This window comes from Gekko japonicus, unplaced genomic scaffold (genome assembly GCF_001447785.1).
Source record: "Gekko japonicus isolate JY-2015 unplaced genomic scaffold, Gekko_japonicus_V1.1 scaffold1151, whole genome shotgun sequence".
NCBI classification, from domain to species: Eukaryota; Metazoa; Chordata; class Lepidosauria; order Squamata; family Gekkonidae; genus Gekko; species Gekko japonicus.
In genome coordinates, this window is record NW_015172037.1 from 616039 (window position 1) to 631043 (window position 15005).

Below are 15005 nucleotides of genomic sequence, written 5' to 3' on the forward strand. Positions count from 1 at the left end.
TCATACTGGGGGGGAAATATCACTGGTGTCTCGTCTGAGAACTGGAAGTGAGGGAGACAGGACCTGCTTGGTGTGTGTGTTAGTGTGAAGCTGAAACAATTCTTTGTGAAATTTCATGGGAGTTTACTTGTGTTTAAGTCTTTAGCCTATTTCTATTTAATATACACCTGTCATGATACGACTAGCATAATAAATTGGTAGGATATGAAAAAAGCTACCAGATTTACCTATGCAGCATGCATAATAGTATCTTTGGCTGACATGCTGTTTTGTAATTTCCTCCCATGGTATTTGTGTGGATTTCAATATCTGCCTATCTTTCTGCATCAGTATTATCCCAAGAGAAGATACTAAGGGAGTAACAATCTTGCATCTGCCAAGGTTTAGAAAGAAAATGAAGGCATTTATGCAATGAAGTACGTAAGTTATGGGGAAACTGGCATGCCCTGAAGCTGGCACTGGAGCATGGCTGGAGGGAGGAGAAGAGGCAGGGGAAACATATTAATATGAAAACTGTACAGAGCCAAAGAAAACAATATCCCCCTCCAAAATCTGCCTAGAAAAAGAAAGCATCCTTTATTTCTGACATGTTTCAGTGTTTACTCATTTTCATGGGTTGCATACTTTCTGGAGTTGCCAACTCCAACGTGGAAAATTCCTGGGGATTTGGGGGCAGTGCCTGGTGAGAGTTTCAGTGGGGTTGTGACGCTGTAGAGCCAACCTTCCAAAGCTGCCATTTTCTCCAGGGGGATTGATCTTTACAGTCTGGAGATCAATTGTAATTCTGGGAGAACTCCAGGCTCCACCTAGAGTTTGGCAAACCTGTATTTTACTTTTGAATCAAGGCTGCTGGAATCCGTTCAGTTCCTGTTGCTCAAATATTCTGAATCAGTATTACCTTGAAAGAAGTTTCAACATCGTCCAGCTGTCTTGATTTGAAGAGTAAAACTTTGAAACTTCAAGAATAAAGGCTGCAACTTCTTTCTACATAACTGCTTTGGTTTGGCTTATTTTTACTCGGAAGTTTTATATCGTCTCCTAGGGCCAATTCTTATGACTGTAGGTTGAATGCAGGGACCAGGGTTGTGGTGGGACCTGCAGCAAAACAGTCAAGCATTTGCTTTCTTTTAAGTCCAAATCCTGGTATTCTTAAACCATGGATACGTTGCCACACATAATTGCCATTATCATCATACATAGCATTTATATAATGCTTAGAGCATTCAAATAGTTGTGCTAACATCTATATATCTAAATAGCAATATATGGCCCCCAACTGTGGATACCTAAATCTGTGAATTGGGGCCACACTGACACTAAACAGATCATTCTGCAAATTTAGAGGACCCACTGGGTTTGCAAAATAATCTGAAATCTTTAAAATAATACATTGGGGGGTTATATTCCCTCCCCCAAATAAAAATGCATTATATGTGCATGTGCAGAAACACAACTACTTACCTCCTTCTCAGCAGCAGTGACAGCAGCCAGGATCTAATGCAGGCCTGGCTATGGCAGTAGTGAGATGTGACCAGACCTGGCGGCAGCAGCACTGATGTGGGGGTGGGGTGGGGGGAGGGGAGGAGAGGAGAGGAAATCAGGCCGAGAGGCTGTGAGCTGCACCGGGCCTAGTGATGAAAGCACTGATGCCAGTGGGGGAAGCTGCAACAGGCCTGGTGGCGGTGGCAGCTGCAGTGATGGGGTGGATAGGGTTGCCAAGTCCAACTTAGGAAATATCTGAGGTCTCTGGGGGTGAAGCTGGGAGACTTTGGGGGTGGAGCCGGGAGACTTTTGTGATGTCACCTCCTGTGATGTCACTTCCAGGTCAAACAGCAGGTGATGTCACTTCCCAAGCTCCACCCTTTCTGATGATGTTCACTTCCAGCACACTGCACCAAACTACACCTGTCCGTCTGAAGTAACCTTCTTTCAAAATTCAAATTTAAATACACTGTCATATATCTCTTCCCATCCAGGATAGTGCTGTGCAGCACAAACAGGAGTAAAGTGTTAAGTGTTCTGGCTGGATCGTTTACATATCAAGAACATATTTGTTCTCTCTTCCTGCTCACCATCCAGGGAAACAGAAGCCCATTTCACAAATTGCAGTGGACATATATACATCTTGTATGGATACATGATGTTAGAAAGAGGTAATATGCTTTTGCATTATAAACAAAAGCAGCCCACCTACATCCTTCCCCCCGCCCCCAGGCCCGACGTCTCTGAAATAAAGTAAGGCATGGGCAAAATCCTCTACATAAAACCTTGGAGAACTACTGCCAGTCTGAGTAGACAAGGCTGACATTGATGGACTGATGGTAGAGAGACCATGCTTTGTGTGCCAAAGGATGGCCCCAGTCACACGGGCCGGATATCGCGGGTGGGAGGCGTGGCTAATTGCCCCGGCACAGTTTGATCCACGATTACGCGATCAGACGCGCCGGCAGCACACCACGGGTCCTTCCCTACGCGCCGGTGGGTAAACGAGGGTGGCGATCACACGACGATCCTGCAGCATGGCAAAGAAGCGGTACGGCGCGATCACACCAGCAATGGCTAGGCGCCACTGCCGTGACAAATGGGGTCTTTTTTTTTTTAAGCCGAAATGGCCCTTTTGCTTTCCTCTTTGTGCACATGCGCCGTTGGGTGCTTGTGCACATCTTGTGGAGACTTGGGGGGAGAAAAAACTGTTTGTGAAGGGACATGGGCGGGCGCCGGATGCCACCACCGGAAACGTGATCAGACGCCAGCCCTTGCCCCATGGTTGCCGGAAACTAGTACCTCGGAGGTACTAGTTTTTAACTCCGCATCTTCAGCGGGAAGCCTCAAGTTCGCCACGGGAGCTCTATGCTTCCCAGATGTTGCGGTGTGATCACGCCCAGAAAATCCGCCTATCTTCCGTCTCTGTAGTGTGGCTAATGCTCCGTGTGACCGCAGCCAATAAAGGTTTAAACCTAGGAGGCCTAAGAGAACAGGTGTTGGGAAGGATCTTTCTCTGTTTGAGTCTCTAGAGATCACCTGCATCAGAGCAGGTCATGCTGAAGTAGATGGACCAATGTCATGAAGACCAGTGTGGACTGAGGAGACCCGTGTTCAGATCTACATTTTGCATGATGCTTACTCGGTGATACTGGGACAGTTAGATTTTAGTCTAGTGGCAGATTAGAGACCAATAAGAGTTTCAGGGAATGAGCTTCCAAGAGTCAAAACTCCCTTCGTCAGGCTGGGTGATATCGCCATTGTTGGAGATTGGAGGAAGGGTGGGATAAAGAGGGGATTGAGAGAGAACATGTGAGCAGAGTCCATTGTGATGGAAGAGGAGTTTACAGAAAAAAATAGCACCAGCTGATGTGACCAAAGAAAACAGGTCTTCACAAATTAAAACATCATAACTTATAGTCTGAACAATGAACCTATATTGCCATGCATTAAGTGATGTAGCAGTGGTGACAAAACCTCTAGTGGCATTTAGTTGAACTTCCTGGACAGGCAGATGTATTTTGGGTTGCCACTGGCCAAACTGCTCTGAATTTGGAGAGTCAGGAGAAGCAGCAAAGCTTGAGGAAGGGGTCACAGAACCATGGTTATAGAAAAGAAGGAGGCTAGGACCTGAGAAAGCAAAGCAGTCCAAATGAAGCATGACATAGAAGCTGTACATAGTTGAGATGAAGTAGGAAGGGAGATGCACAGCCAGTATGAAGTACATTTTAGAAATTGTAGAAACAGGATGGGAGTTGCTTAGGTGGTGTTAGCTAAAATACTATTGCAAGGTCTGTGTGATATAATAGGGGACTGTATCACATTTTCAGACATTCTCTGTCTCTCATATACTTCAATTGTTTACCCCCTTCCTATAACAATTCCTCATCAGTCTAACAGAGTCATCCCACTCAGGTCTATTCAAGGGGTCTTATTTCCAAGGAAGTGTCCTCAGGATTGGACTATGAAGAGCTCTAGTCAAATCCTTAACCACGGAGCTCGCTAATACCTCCTCTTGTTTTAGGTCCCTAGACCAATTTGCCAAACTATGAGTAAGTTGTTATTACCCTTCTGTCACATGGCTCTTCCCTAATGATTGTGGCTCCTAAGAACAGGTTGGAGAGGAGGACTGCCTGGGAAGCACCCACACAGCAGCCCTGCCTACATAACACCATGTCATGGACTCAGATGGCTCAGTCTGATCTCAACAGATTTTGGAAGCTAATCAGGGTCAGCTCTGGTCTGTAGTTGGATGGGAGACCATAAAGGAAGCCCAAAGTTGCTATGCAGAGGCAGGCAATGGCAAACAACCTTTGAATGTTTCTTGCCTTGAAAACCCTACAGGGTTACCATGTGTTGGCCATGGAACTAGTTTTAAAATTGTGAGCAGACAGACTTTGTTTTTTTAAAAAAAATAATTATAGAAACTTTTCAAATATAATCTCTCTTCCCTTAAGAAAGACCGACCAGACAAGGTTAGAGAGGAAAAATATGCAGTTTAGTCTTAAGTAGCAATGATCAATTTCAGCAGAAAATGGGGATTAGGCAGTTGTTCCAAACAATTCATAGAAAAGATGGACTTTAAGGAATCATCTGGAAGAGGTGACAAAAGTGGCATTGTGTGTGTGAGCTGAAGGCATTATGCACCAAAAGAAAAAAAAATGGACTGAGAGAGAAAGATAGAGAGATACAAAGAAAGCAAGATGGAAACACAGAAAGAGAGAGAGAGAGCGAAAAGGCAAAGTAAGAAAATGAGAGGAAGACAGAAAAACAGAGAGAAAGACAAAGAGAGAAAAACAGAAAGGAAGGGAGGGAGAGGTAGAAAAAAGATGGGGAGAGAGGAGTGAAAAACAGAAATAAAAATGAAAGGAAGGAAAGACGGTAGATAGACAGGCAGAAAAAACCATAGGAAAGAAGCCATTAGAAGCCTCCCTTTCGCTCCTTCCTGCTTTTAGGCGGTGGGGGGGGGAAGGCAAAACGGAGCTCTGAAATGACTGTCCGTGCTTTTAAAACAAGCAGTAGCCAGCCGGTGGGGGGGGGGGATGGAAGGAAAAACAAACAAGACCATGAGACAGATCCCTGGGCCAGCCCAAACCTTACCTTCCAGGACCCTCAACTCTTCTGGGCTCTGAGAACTGCTCAGGCTGCTCCTGCTACAAACAAGGGCGGGACTAGAGGGAAGAAAATCATCACTCACCAGCGCACACTAGAGGGAACTGACGCTCTAGCCCTCATCTCTATGGCTTTCATAGCCATAGAGACTTGGAGGATTGAAATGCCAGAGTGTCACTCTTCCGGCCGCCATTTTGTCCCCTGAATTGCCAGATTTCAAAAAAGTGGGTAAGGGGGTTGAAAATCGAGGGTTCCCCCACCCCCAGTGGGGGCTTGGCAAGCCTAGGGGTGGAGGAGAGGAAACTGCTCTGGCCCAGCAGCAGGCTACAAGCTGTGATGGGGGAGTGAAGATGGGGAAGAGAAGCTGAGGCAGGGCAAAGCCAAGAGCTTTGCTGGGGCCACCAGAGTTGTTGGTGATGTGGGGGGGGAGCCTTAGCGGCCTTGATGACAGAAGCATGCTAGTGGAGGTAAACAGGCTCTCAGAGCCTGGCAAGGGTTGCAGCAGTGCATAGGAAGGGAGCCCCAGCATTGGCAGTGGCAATGGGGAGAAGCTGTGGTGGGCCAAAGCCAAGAGCTGGACTGGGCCTGCCTGAGTTGTTGCTGATGGGATTGGTGAGAGCCATGGTGGCCCCAAGGATCGCCATGGAGATGAAATTAAGATGGGGAGATGGATTCACCCCATGAGTATTGCAGGTCCCAACTTGTCTATATACTAATAGCAAAGTCAGCCAAATCTTTGGTTACTTAAAGCTGGTGACTAGTTCAGCAGTCCGAGACCCGAGTGTGCCGCATGACGGAGTGAGCTCCCATCTCTAGTTCCAGCTCCTGCCAACCTAGCAGTTCGAAAGCAAGACATTGCAAGTAGATAAATAGGTACCACTTCAGTGGGAAGGTAACAGCATTCCGTGCGCCTTGGTGTTTAGTCATGCTGGCCACATGACCACAGCGCTGGCTCTTCGGCTTTGAAACGGAGATGAGCACCGCAACCCTAGAGTCGGATTCGACTGGCTTTTGAGCAAGGGAACCTTTACCTTTACCTTAGAGCTGTGAAAGGGCAAAACAGATCTTTCTACAAATCTGAAAAGAACCCCAGGTTTGCAGGAAAATGTGAATTCTAAAAAAATACATGAAGAGGGTTTAAAAACCTGAAAATGATAAAAAGAGGGGATTCCCTCAGTCGCTGTTGCTAGGCAACCACAGTATTTCAGGTTGGATTTCTGTGAGTAAAAAGGGAAGAGAGAGCAGGGTCCTTTCCAGGCCTATTTTGGCCTTTGAGGGAGGACCCATTGTGGCCAGGCCTGGCAAGGGTTGTCAGCTCCAGGTTGGGAAATTCCTGGAGATTTTGTGGTGGAGTTTGAGGGGGGTGTGGTTTAGGGAGGAGAGAGACCTCAGCCATAGAGTCCATCCTCCAAAGCAGCCATTTTCTCCAGGGGGACAGAACTCTGTCATCTAAAGTTCAGTTGTAATTCTTGGAGATCTACCGGCCCCACCTGGAGGCTGGCAACCATAAGGCTGGAAGCAAACTCTGTAACAGCCATTTTCACACCTTGTTCTACTATGCAGAGACAATGGCTGTGGGCACCTTATTCAAGGTGCTGTAAAAACAGACCCCGTTACCCAATTTGCTTGAAACTTGGGGAGTCTTTACAAGGGAGGGTGGACTAGGTCCTGTGATATTTTGATAAATTGGGTGAAAAAAGTCAGCTCAGGAAAATCTGCTATTTTCCATGCATGGAAAGTGGTGGGCAGACATCTCATCCAATCTTAATGAAGACAGAAATGGAACCCAATGAGTCTTCATAATATGACATTTCTGAGAATTCTTAAAACTGATATACCTTCCCTTTCTTAAATTACAATATAAAATTAAAATGATATTTTTTCCAGTGAGTACCCCTAGAATTAATATTTAATAAGGAATGATAATGACAACTCTCAAAGCATTCAGATAGATGAGGGGTTGCACAGATACACCAGCAACTCTGCCAACAGAAGTATTGGTACGTGAGTATCCTCCACTGGTAGTCTAGCATCCAGCTTTAGTCATCAGTACCTGATGAAATGTTAAAATAGTTTTTGTTTTGCTGATTCTAAATTAGGAATAAAGCCTGCAGATGAGAAGTGTAGTGACAATGATATCCTTCACCCATATGCTATTGAAATTTAAAGACTTGGCATGCTTCAGAAATAACAACAAACCACAGTTTGTTATTACACAACTGAGCGTGATTATCCTCAGGGCTCCATATTCCCTCCTCCCTTCCTCTTACACATGCTATGCTCTTACAACATCTGAACCACAAAAAAAAGTTTAGTATCATTTTGGTTGACCCTAATAAAAGGCCACGATGGCTCAGAGATTAAGATGCTGAGTTGCAGACTGGAAGGTCTGTGGTTCGGCAGTTCGAGACCCTAGTGCCACATAACAGAGTGAGCTACTGTCTCTGGTCCCAGCTCCTGCCAACCTAGCAGTTTGAAAGAAATTGCAAGTAGATAAATAGGTACCGCTTCGGTGGGAAGGTAACAGCGTTCCGTGTGTCTTGGCATTTAGTCATGCCAGCCACATGGCCACGGAAACATCTTTGGACAGCGCTGGCTCTTCAACTTGGAAACGGAGATGAGCACCGTCCCCTAGAGTCGAATTTGACTGGCTTTTGAGCAAGGGAAACCGTTACCTTTTTAATAAAAGGTATTACATGGATCTTGGCTTTTGCTTTCTTCCCTGCTTTGGAATCTTTGTTTGGAGGTAAGGGAACATATGATTATTTCTGGTTCAGATATAACAATAAACTATGGGTTTGCCTGTAATTTCTTTTTAAAAAATAATGGGTGATCCATCATCCCACTAAAGTTCCTAAACTTGCTTGTGATATAAATTTAAGGTACAGAAACAGCCAAAAGAAGCATATGGCCTGTTTTCCTCTGGAGCTACCTTTTCCATGTCCATAAGCATCATGCCTGATGATATATTACATGAGTCCTCCATGCCTCTGTAATCTTGCTGTTCCTTAGTTTGGCAAGTTTTCTTTAGTGATGACCTCGCTAATTGACATGACCCACTTGTATCTTCCTTTTACTTCTGTGTATTTGTTGGCATAATTTCTCCTGGCCTTATGTGTGGGAAAATAAGGGAGCAAGATACTGGTGTGCTGGCATCAGAAGATGAAAGGATCCACAAAGGAGGCCAGATGTCTAAAGGAAAAAATCCTTTGATTCCCCTCACCCTCCACTCCGTGCAACAGATGAGGACAAATCCCTTTGTCCCTTATGTTCTGCTGTTTGTCATCATGAATCTAGCCTGAATTACATGCAGTCTGACTCTGGGGAAAGGAAAGGCCCTGTGAGGCAAATCGCTCTCTCCCGCAGTGGAACACAGGCCTTGCAGTATATTGCGGACATGAATTTTGTATCCTGTTGAATGAAGTTTGAGTCCGGTGGCACCTTTAAGACCAACAAAGTTTCATTCAAAGTGTAAGCTTTTGTGTACAGGCACGCTTCCTCAAACATAATGGAATCAAATCTCCTAAAGCACTATTTACAGGGAAAAAAGAGGGTTGGGGGGTCAGCCGTTAGCAAGGGCCACTCAGAGCCAAGATGCATATACTGGGCTCAAATTGGATCAGGTGGCAGGTAAGACCAATGAATGGCAGCAGATTAGCACGTAAATGCAAGAGTTAACAAAGAGATGTGAGAATGAGGCTAGAGTCCAGGGGCACCCCCAAGACAAACCAAGCTCAACCCTGGATACATTTGTATCCTGTTAACAGAGGAAGGAGTTATACAAATGCCATGTGGACACTAGACACTTTTTTAAAAAAGAAAAAAAAAGATAATTGTTCACTCAAACTTTTAATTATTTTTTTTTAAAAAAAAAATTGTTGCTGGTGTTACTATTACCCTAAGCAACATGAAATGTGTAGAATTAGTTTGCTCCCTCGTTCACATTCTTTAGTCTTGGACATTATGTGGCCTTTTTAGCAGTAAGCATTCCAAACTTCTATAAATTGGTTTGTTTGCTTTTATAGCAGCATTATATATGTGGATAAGCAATCCCTGGATGGCCTGACAGTCTTAAAACAAATCTTTCCAAGAATTAACTGTGCAAATCACTTGTGCATTCTTTTCAGAACTGTTAGAAATGCATCCCCATGTCATTGTGTGTGTGTGTGGGGGGGGGATTCGGAAGTGGTTTTAGATAGTCTTGGATCATGTAATTTATAGTTTTGCGTTTCCCATCCTTTGTTTTTAGTCCTCTTCCAGTCTCTGCTTCTCAGATGTCTTTGTTGATAACCACTTAATCTCTTCAGTCATGACACTATAATCTGCCCGCCTGGGAGCCGAAAGGGAAGATAGAGTGAAAATATAATTTAAAAAAATGCTTTTAAAATTCTTTATTAGGCTTTTTTCAGATCTATAGATATTTAAAAATAAGCATAAAACCTATTTTACACATCTGAGAATGTGAACAATGCATGTTCCATTGCTCTTCTCTATATTTTATTTTCATAACCCAACTGAGAGTCCTTGCCATCAGCAGGTAATCCACAATCAGAAGAGTTATTTTTCCTAATCTGTTGCTGCAATGAGAAGATTCTACTTTACTCTGACCTTTCCTCATGCTCCATCATTCTTCAGTGGTGTTCTTTGAAACAGATGGGCTTTCTCCCACATCCCCCCACATGCAAATTGCAGACAGGATTAACATTCTCTTTCCATTCAAATGTTGACTGGATCTTTTTTAAAAAATACATTGTGCCCACTAGAAAAAAAAAAGTTTGGCTAAAATTTCATCAAGACCATTTTTTCCCTGATGTCTTCTTATACCAAAAAGGGAAAGATGATACTGTGGAAAGTTTAGGATGTTTTAAAGGCTGATTGAGTATTGTAAAAATGTCACTCAAATAGATTTTAGCACTTCCTATTACAGAAGTTCTTTCAGTAGGCAATTCCAATTACTGAAGTATTACCAAGCTGAAACCATAGAAATATTTTCCTCTCATGGAAGTTTCAACCATGCTAGAGTACAGCATATTCAAAATAATTTAGCAGTGAGATGGCATCAAAAGGTCACTTAGCCCAGCCCAGACCAAATACCTTTTGTTATAGGGCTGCAACACAAAATTACAAAACCCTGGGGTGTGACTATTCACACACCAGTCCAGTACTCTGTCACCAGCCCCTTTTAATTAACCCAGTAGTCAGAAGCCAAAGGGCAAGCTTCTGACCTTCCTGGGTCTCAATCAGAAAGTCCACCCTGTGAGGTTAGCTCACAGGAGTTTCTCATAAAAGTCAAATTACTCTGGTAGGTGGTCTGCTAGTCAATGTGCTAGATTTAGATTGAGGACTGTGAAAGCAAACAACCACAAAAGCTATTTTTATGAGGATAAAAATATGAAATCTAGAGATTTAAAGGCTAGCTAAAACTGTTACACATTGGTTCCAAGTTACAAGATATTACCCATTCTCAGATGGTAGTTCCAGTGATCCAAAGTGGCTCTACTCCCAAGTCACCACAGGCCAGAGTTGTTTGGTCCATGCAAGCAAGTATCTAAGACAGCTGAAAGTAAGGAAGAAGTTATCTGCATGGTGAGGTCTCAGGTAGCCATCATCAAGCTGAGAATAAACTAGAATATTACTTCTTTATGGGTAAAGGGACCCGTATGGTACTAGGCCTTTGCACTATGTGATAACACATAGCCGGAGTGGTAGACCAATGGCTGAACAGGTGACCTAAGCAGTGGTCTGACCTGGGAGGAAGGCAGAGACCTAATCTGCAGCTAGGCTCAGCCCCTTTCCCACAGGTGCAAACCAAGGCCTAATTGGAAGGATTGCAGCTAACTGGGAAGATGGTACCAAGCTTCCCAACTCCCCATTTCAGCTGCCTTATCTACACTTCACAAGGTCACTGTGTTCTTTCTCAGCAAGGCAGTTTTGAACTCTGTTTAACTCACACACAGGCTTCATCTGAAGCCTGAACCAAACTTCGAATCAGAGCAAAATTTGAGGGAGCCAACGTTCTTTACAGATGGGTTTGTAAGGTCCCTGATGAGCAGGGTTCCCAAGTACTTACTGTGATCCGGCGGGGAAAACATGCTCCCCGGCCGGACCATTCCTCCCTGTACAACACCATGCCGTTGCCAGGAAGTGACGCTGGGCGACGCTCTGGCAATGGGACTGAAAACTCGATGTTACCATCGATTTTCCAGCCCCATTGCCTTCCTGGTGATGGCATGGTGCGGTCCTGAGAGGATGTCTGTGTCCCCCGCTGAATCACGGTAAGTACTTGGGAAGTCTGCTGATGAGACATGAAGTTTGGACCCCATTGTTTTAACAGGCTTCAGCTAAATATGTATTAAGTTTTAAATGTCCCTCAGGTCAAAAGCCACAGAGCATGCAAATGTCTGTTTTGGGTAACTAACAGCCTAGGCTAACTGTTGGCTTTTGCCTTCGTGTCAAAGGTTATCTTTTTTAACTGGAGATGCTATTAAGAATTGTTTTAAAGCTGTAGACTTTGTAAATGGTTCTCTGATGTACACTGCCCTGAGCCCTATTTCATAGGGGAGGATGGTTTAAAAATACAATTGAAGGGAGGGAGCAAAAAAATTCACAATTAAATAAAAGTGCACAAGCAGCTTAAGAAATAAACCCGTGTATAGGTCCAGGTGTGGATAACGGGTGAGTGAGAGAATGAATGAAAGCATGAATGTGGACTGTGGACCCAGGTCAGGAGATGACTTGAGACAACAGGAGTAAAGAGACCACAAGCAGAAAGATCCCCAGGTGACCTCCACCCTGGTGGTTGAAAGAGGCTAATGTCAGCTCCCTACTGGGGAGCAAGGGAAGCCATTTATAAAGGTGCATGTTGGCAGATCTCCAGAACTTCTGTGAGTCAGGATTACCCCACCAAGTCACAGAATTTGAACCAATGGGTGCCAAGATGACCATACATGGCAAGACTCCCCTGACAGGAAAGCAAAGGCATAGAGAAAGAAGAATATGCTATAAAATCTAGAGATGCTTGAGGTGGGGCAGAGACCTGAGGAGCAACAACCCTCCCTCAAAGCTCTCTTCTGCACCCAAGGCCTGGCCAGCCATTTTATCTAGAGACCTCCTTTGAAGCTCTCTCCTGATTGGTCAACCTCACTAGCCACTGGGGTGAGTGTATGTGTTGCTAGGGCACATTCTGCAATCAGCAAAGCAATTCAAGGCACACTGGTGCCCTGTCATTTCTCTGGTGCCTGCAGCTCCAAATGAATCCCTAAGTAAGTTGGTAGGGTAGATAGGCAGAGCTGGATCACCTCTCCCCTGTCTCATACCCCCTATGTAGGTTTATTTCTAAATACGTAGCCAAAATATACACAAATGAAAAGTTCACATTTCCTAGATCTCTGGGGCTTTGCTGCCCAGTGTAATTTGATAAGCAGGGATGTGACATGACATTCCTCCATAGAACATTTTACTCTCTGATTCAGAGGTGTTGAACTCATTTGTTATGAGGGCCAGAACTGACATAAATGTCACTTTGTTGGGCGGGCCATGTGTGCCATAAAACATAAAGACAGGTACCAGTGATATAAACTGTATAAAGGACAGCAGCTGATAAGCCCCGGGTTGGTGTATCTTCAGTGCAAGACCCCATGGGCTAGGATGGGGGTGCAAAGGAAACCCACATGGGTGGAGTGGATAGCCAGCAGTGCAACACTGGGCCGATGCCTCCATACTGCTTGACTGCTGCAGACGAGGTTGCTCCACCATGCTGATGCCACAATTGGAGTGGCTCTGCCCACTCCTCTACAGCAGTCTCCTGTTTTCTCCCTTGCACTAGTTGCTCGCGGGCCACATAAGAGCTCTGGACAGGATGGTTCCAGCCCCCGGGCCTTATGTTTGACACCCCTGCTCTAATTGGAAGTCATTCTTTAGTTCATAATTTCTTTCTTTTGGGGGTTTGCTAACTCTTTCATAGTGCAGTCCTCAGAATTATGCCCTTCTAAACCCATTGATTTCAGTGGATTTAGAACTGTGTAACTCTGGTTAGGATTGCAGTGTTAGTCCCTCTGGTTTCTCTCCCTCCTCAGTTTTTCACCCACTGTAAATGCATGTCATCGACTCCTGGGTTCTTTCATGGTTATTACCCTGACATGTTAATTTTAGGCCAACTAAGTTAAAAGTTATTAATATTCTCTACATTTTCCCCAGTTGCACTAATGAGGATGTTAAGTGAAAGAAGGCCTATCACTGATCCCATAAGACAATTCCTAACTACATGATATGCTGCTGTTTATCACGACTCTTTTATTTAGCAACCAACAGCCAGCTATCATCCCCCAAATGGGGTTCTTATCTGCATCCACTGGCGTTTCTTTGTGAATAAGCTCACTATATGAAAGGCTTCCTTAAAAACAGACACAGTGTTTGTACTTCATCACCTTCATCCACCAGTCCTTTCCCCCCAAGTTTTGTTTTTAGAAACATAGAACACCTTAAGGGGTGGGGGCAAATCAGCTATAATGAATACAAAGCAGCCTGTTTTGCACACTAATTTCTGTGTTGACTCTGTTCCCATTGCAGTGTCCATCACAGCAGATGTAACTAATTTTTTCCCATTTGCCCCCATGTGTATTTCATGCTCTGGGAAGAAAAGGCGTCCCTCAAAAACTCTTCCAATTCAGCTCATAATGGGAAAGGCAGAAACAGTGTCACGTTGTACACATATACACATATTCCAGCATGGCTCACAGAAGCACTGGGGAATATCCACTGTTATCTTGGTGATTACCAACCCTCACTTACTAAGTGGGGGGGATCCAGTATGTGAGGTTTTTAGATTGAAAAACGTCTCATATTTTTGAACAGATTTAGATTTTTTGTTTTCAGCAAAAATGATGGGCTGGTAATGCCTTACAATTCCTATACCCCTTTTACACAAAGTTCTTGTTTTAACCCTTGTCACGCAGCACTGGTGCGTGAAGGTCCTTGCTTTAACACATTTTCATTGCCGCTTGCCTGTTCTTTCCACTGCTTTGTTGATTCCAGGGGTCATTCTGCTACTTCTGGACAAATTGCGCAAGATGAAATGGGAGCAGATGTGGAGGCTCACGGCTGAAAGAGAGCTAATGAGCATGCTCTCCACTTCATTGGCTGACCAGGTAAGTGTGTAGCTTCAAGGTAATAACATAAAGATTGTTCCTGAGATTGGGGGTGGGGGGAGACCATTCGCACAACAGTTTTTTTCTGAACCAAACTCAAGTTTTGCTAAAAGGTTTCCCTTGAAAATGTGCTGGAGAATGGATGCGAGGGATATTTAATATGACTATGACTTTTAAAAAATTGTTTAAAAATATGCTTGAAATTTTAAATATCTAATTATATATGTATAGGTGGTTGGTCTTTGTTGATTCAGTCACCCATAATTTTATCCACCCTGGTTTGGATGTACTGCTACTGTTTGTACTGCCACTGAATGGATCGGTGGCATTGAAGGGGAGCGGTGGCACAGAGGATTTATCCTCTGGTTAACATCTGAACTGAACAGAGTTGCTGTCAGTTCTAGCCCGTGCTGGTGTGAGCTACCAGCCTTGTCCCCAGCTCGCCGTCCACCCAGCGGTTCGAAAGCTTCGGTGAGTAGATAAAATGGGTACCACTCCTTAGAGAGGGTGGGCACACTAAACCCCCGTAGGGGAGGTGTTAGCCGGTGAATGGAATGTCCAGCTCGTAAGCTCGTAAGCCTGGAAAAAAGACCTCTTTGGCATCAAGAAGCCTGTAATGGGCCAATCCGGCCAGGCGGTGGCAGTGCGGCACTACAACTCAAAAGCAGCCAAGGAAGAACTAACGTCATCAAGCCAAGCCGAAATGAATGCCGCCCAGAACACGACTGAAGCCTACAGCTGAACAAAATCCCCGTCGGCTGCAAA

The 15005-nt window shown here is 44.5% G+C and overlaps 1 protein-coding gene across 1 annotated transcript in view; it reads left to right on the forward strand.

Annotated features, from left to right (window-relative positions):
- The window catches only part of LOC107118339 (glycosyltransferase-like protein LARGE1), a 321370-nt gene that overhangs the window by 271435 nt on the left and 34930 nt on the right, over positions 1-15005 (forward strand). Inside the window, exon 7 of the mRNA XM_015420643.1 lies at positions 14128-14240. Within this exon, the coding sequence (XP_015276129.1) occupies positions 14128-14240 (113 nt within the window). The remainder of the gene's footprint in view (positions 1-14127; positions 14241-15005) is intronic.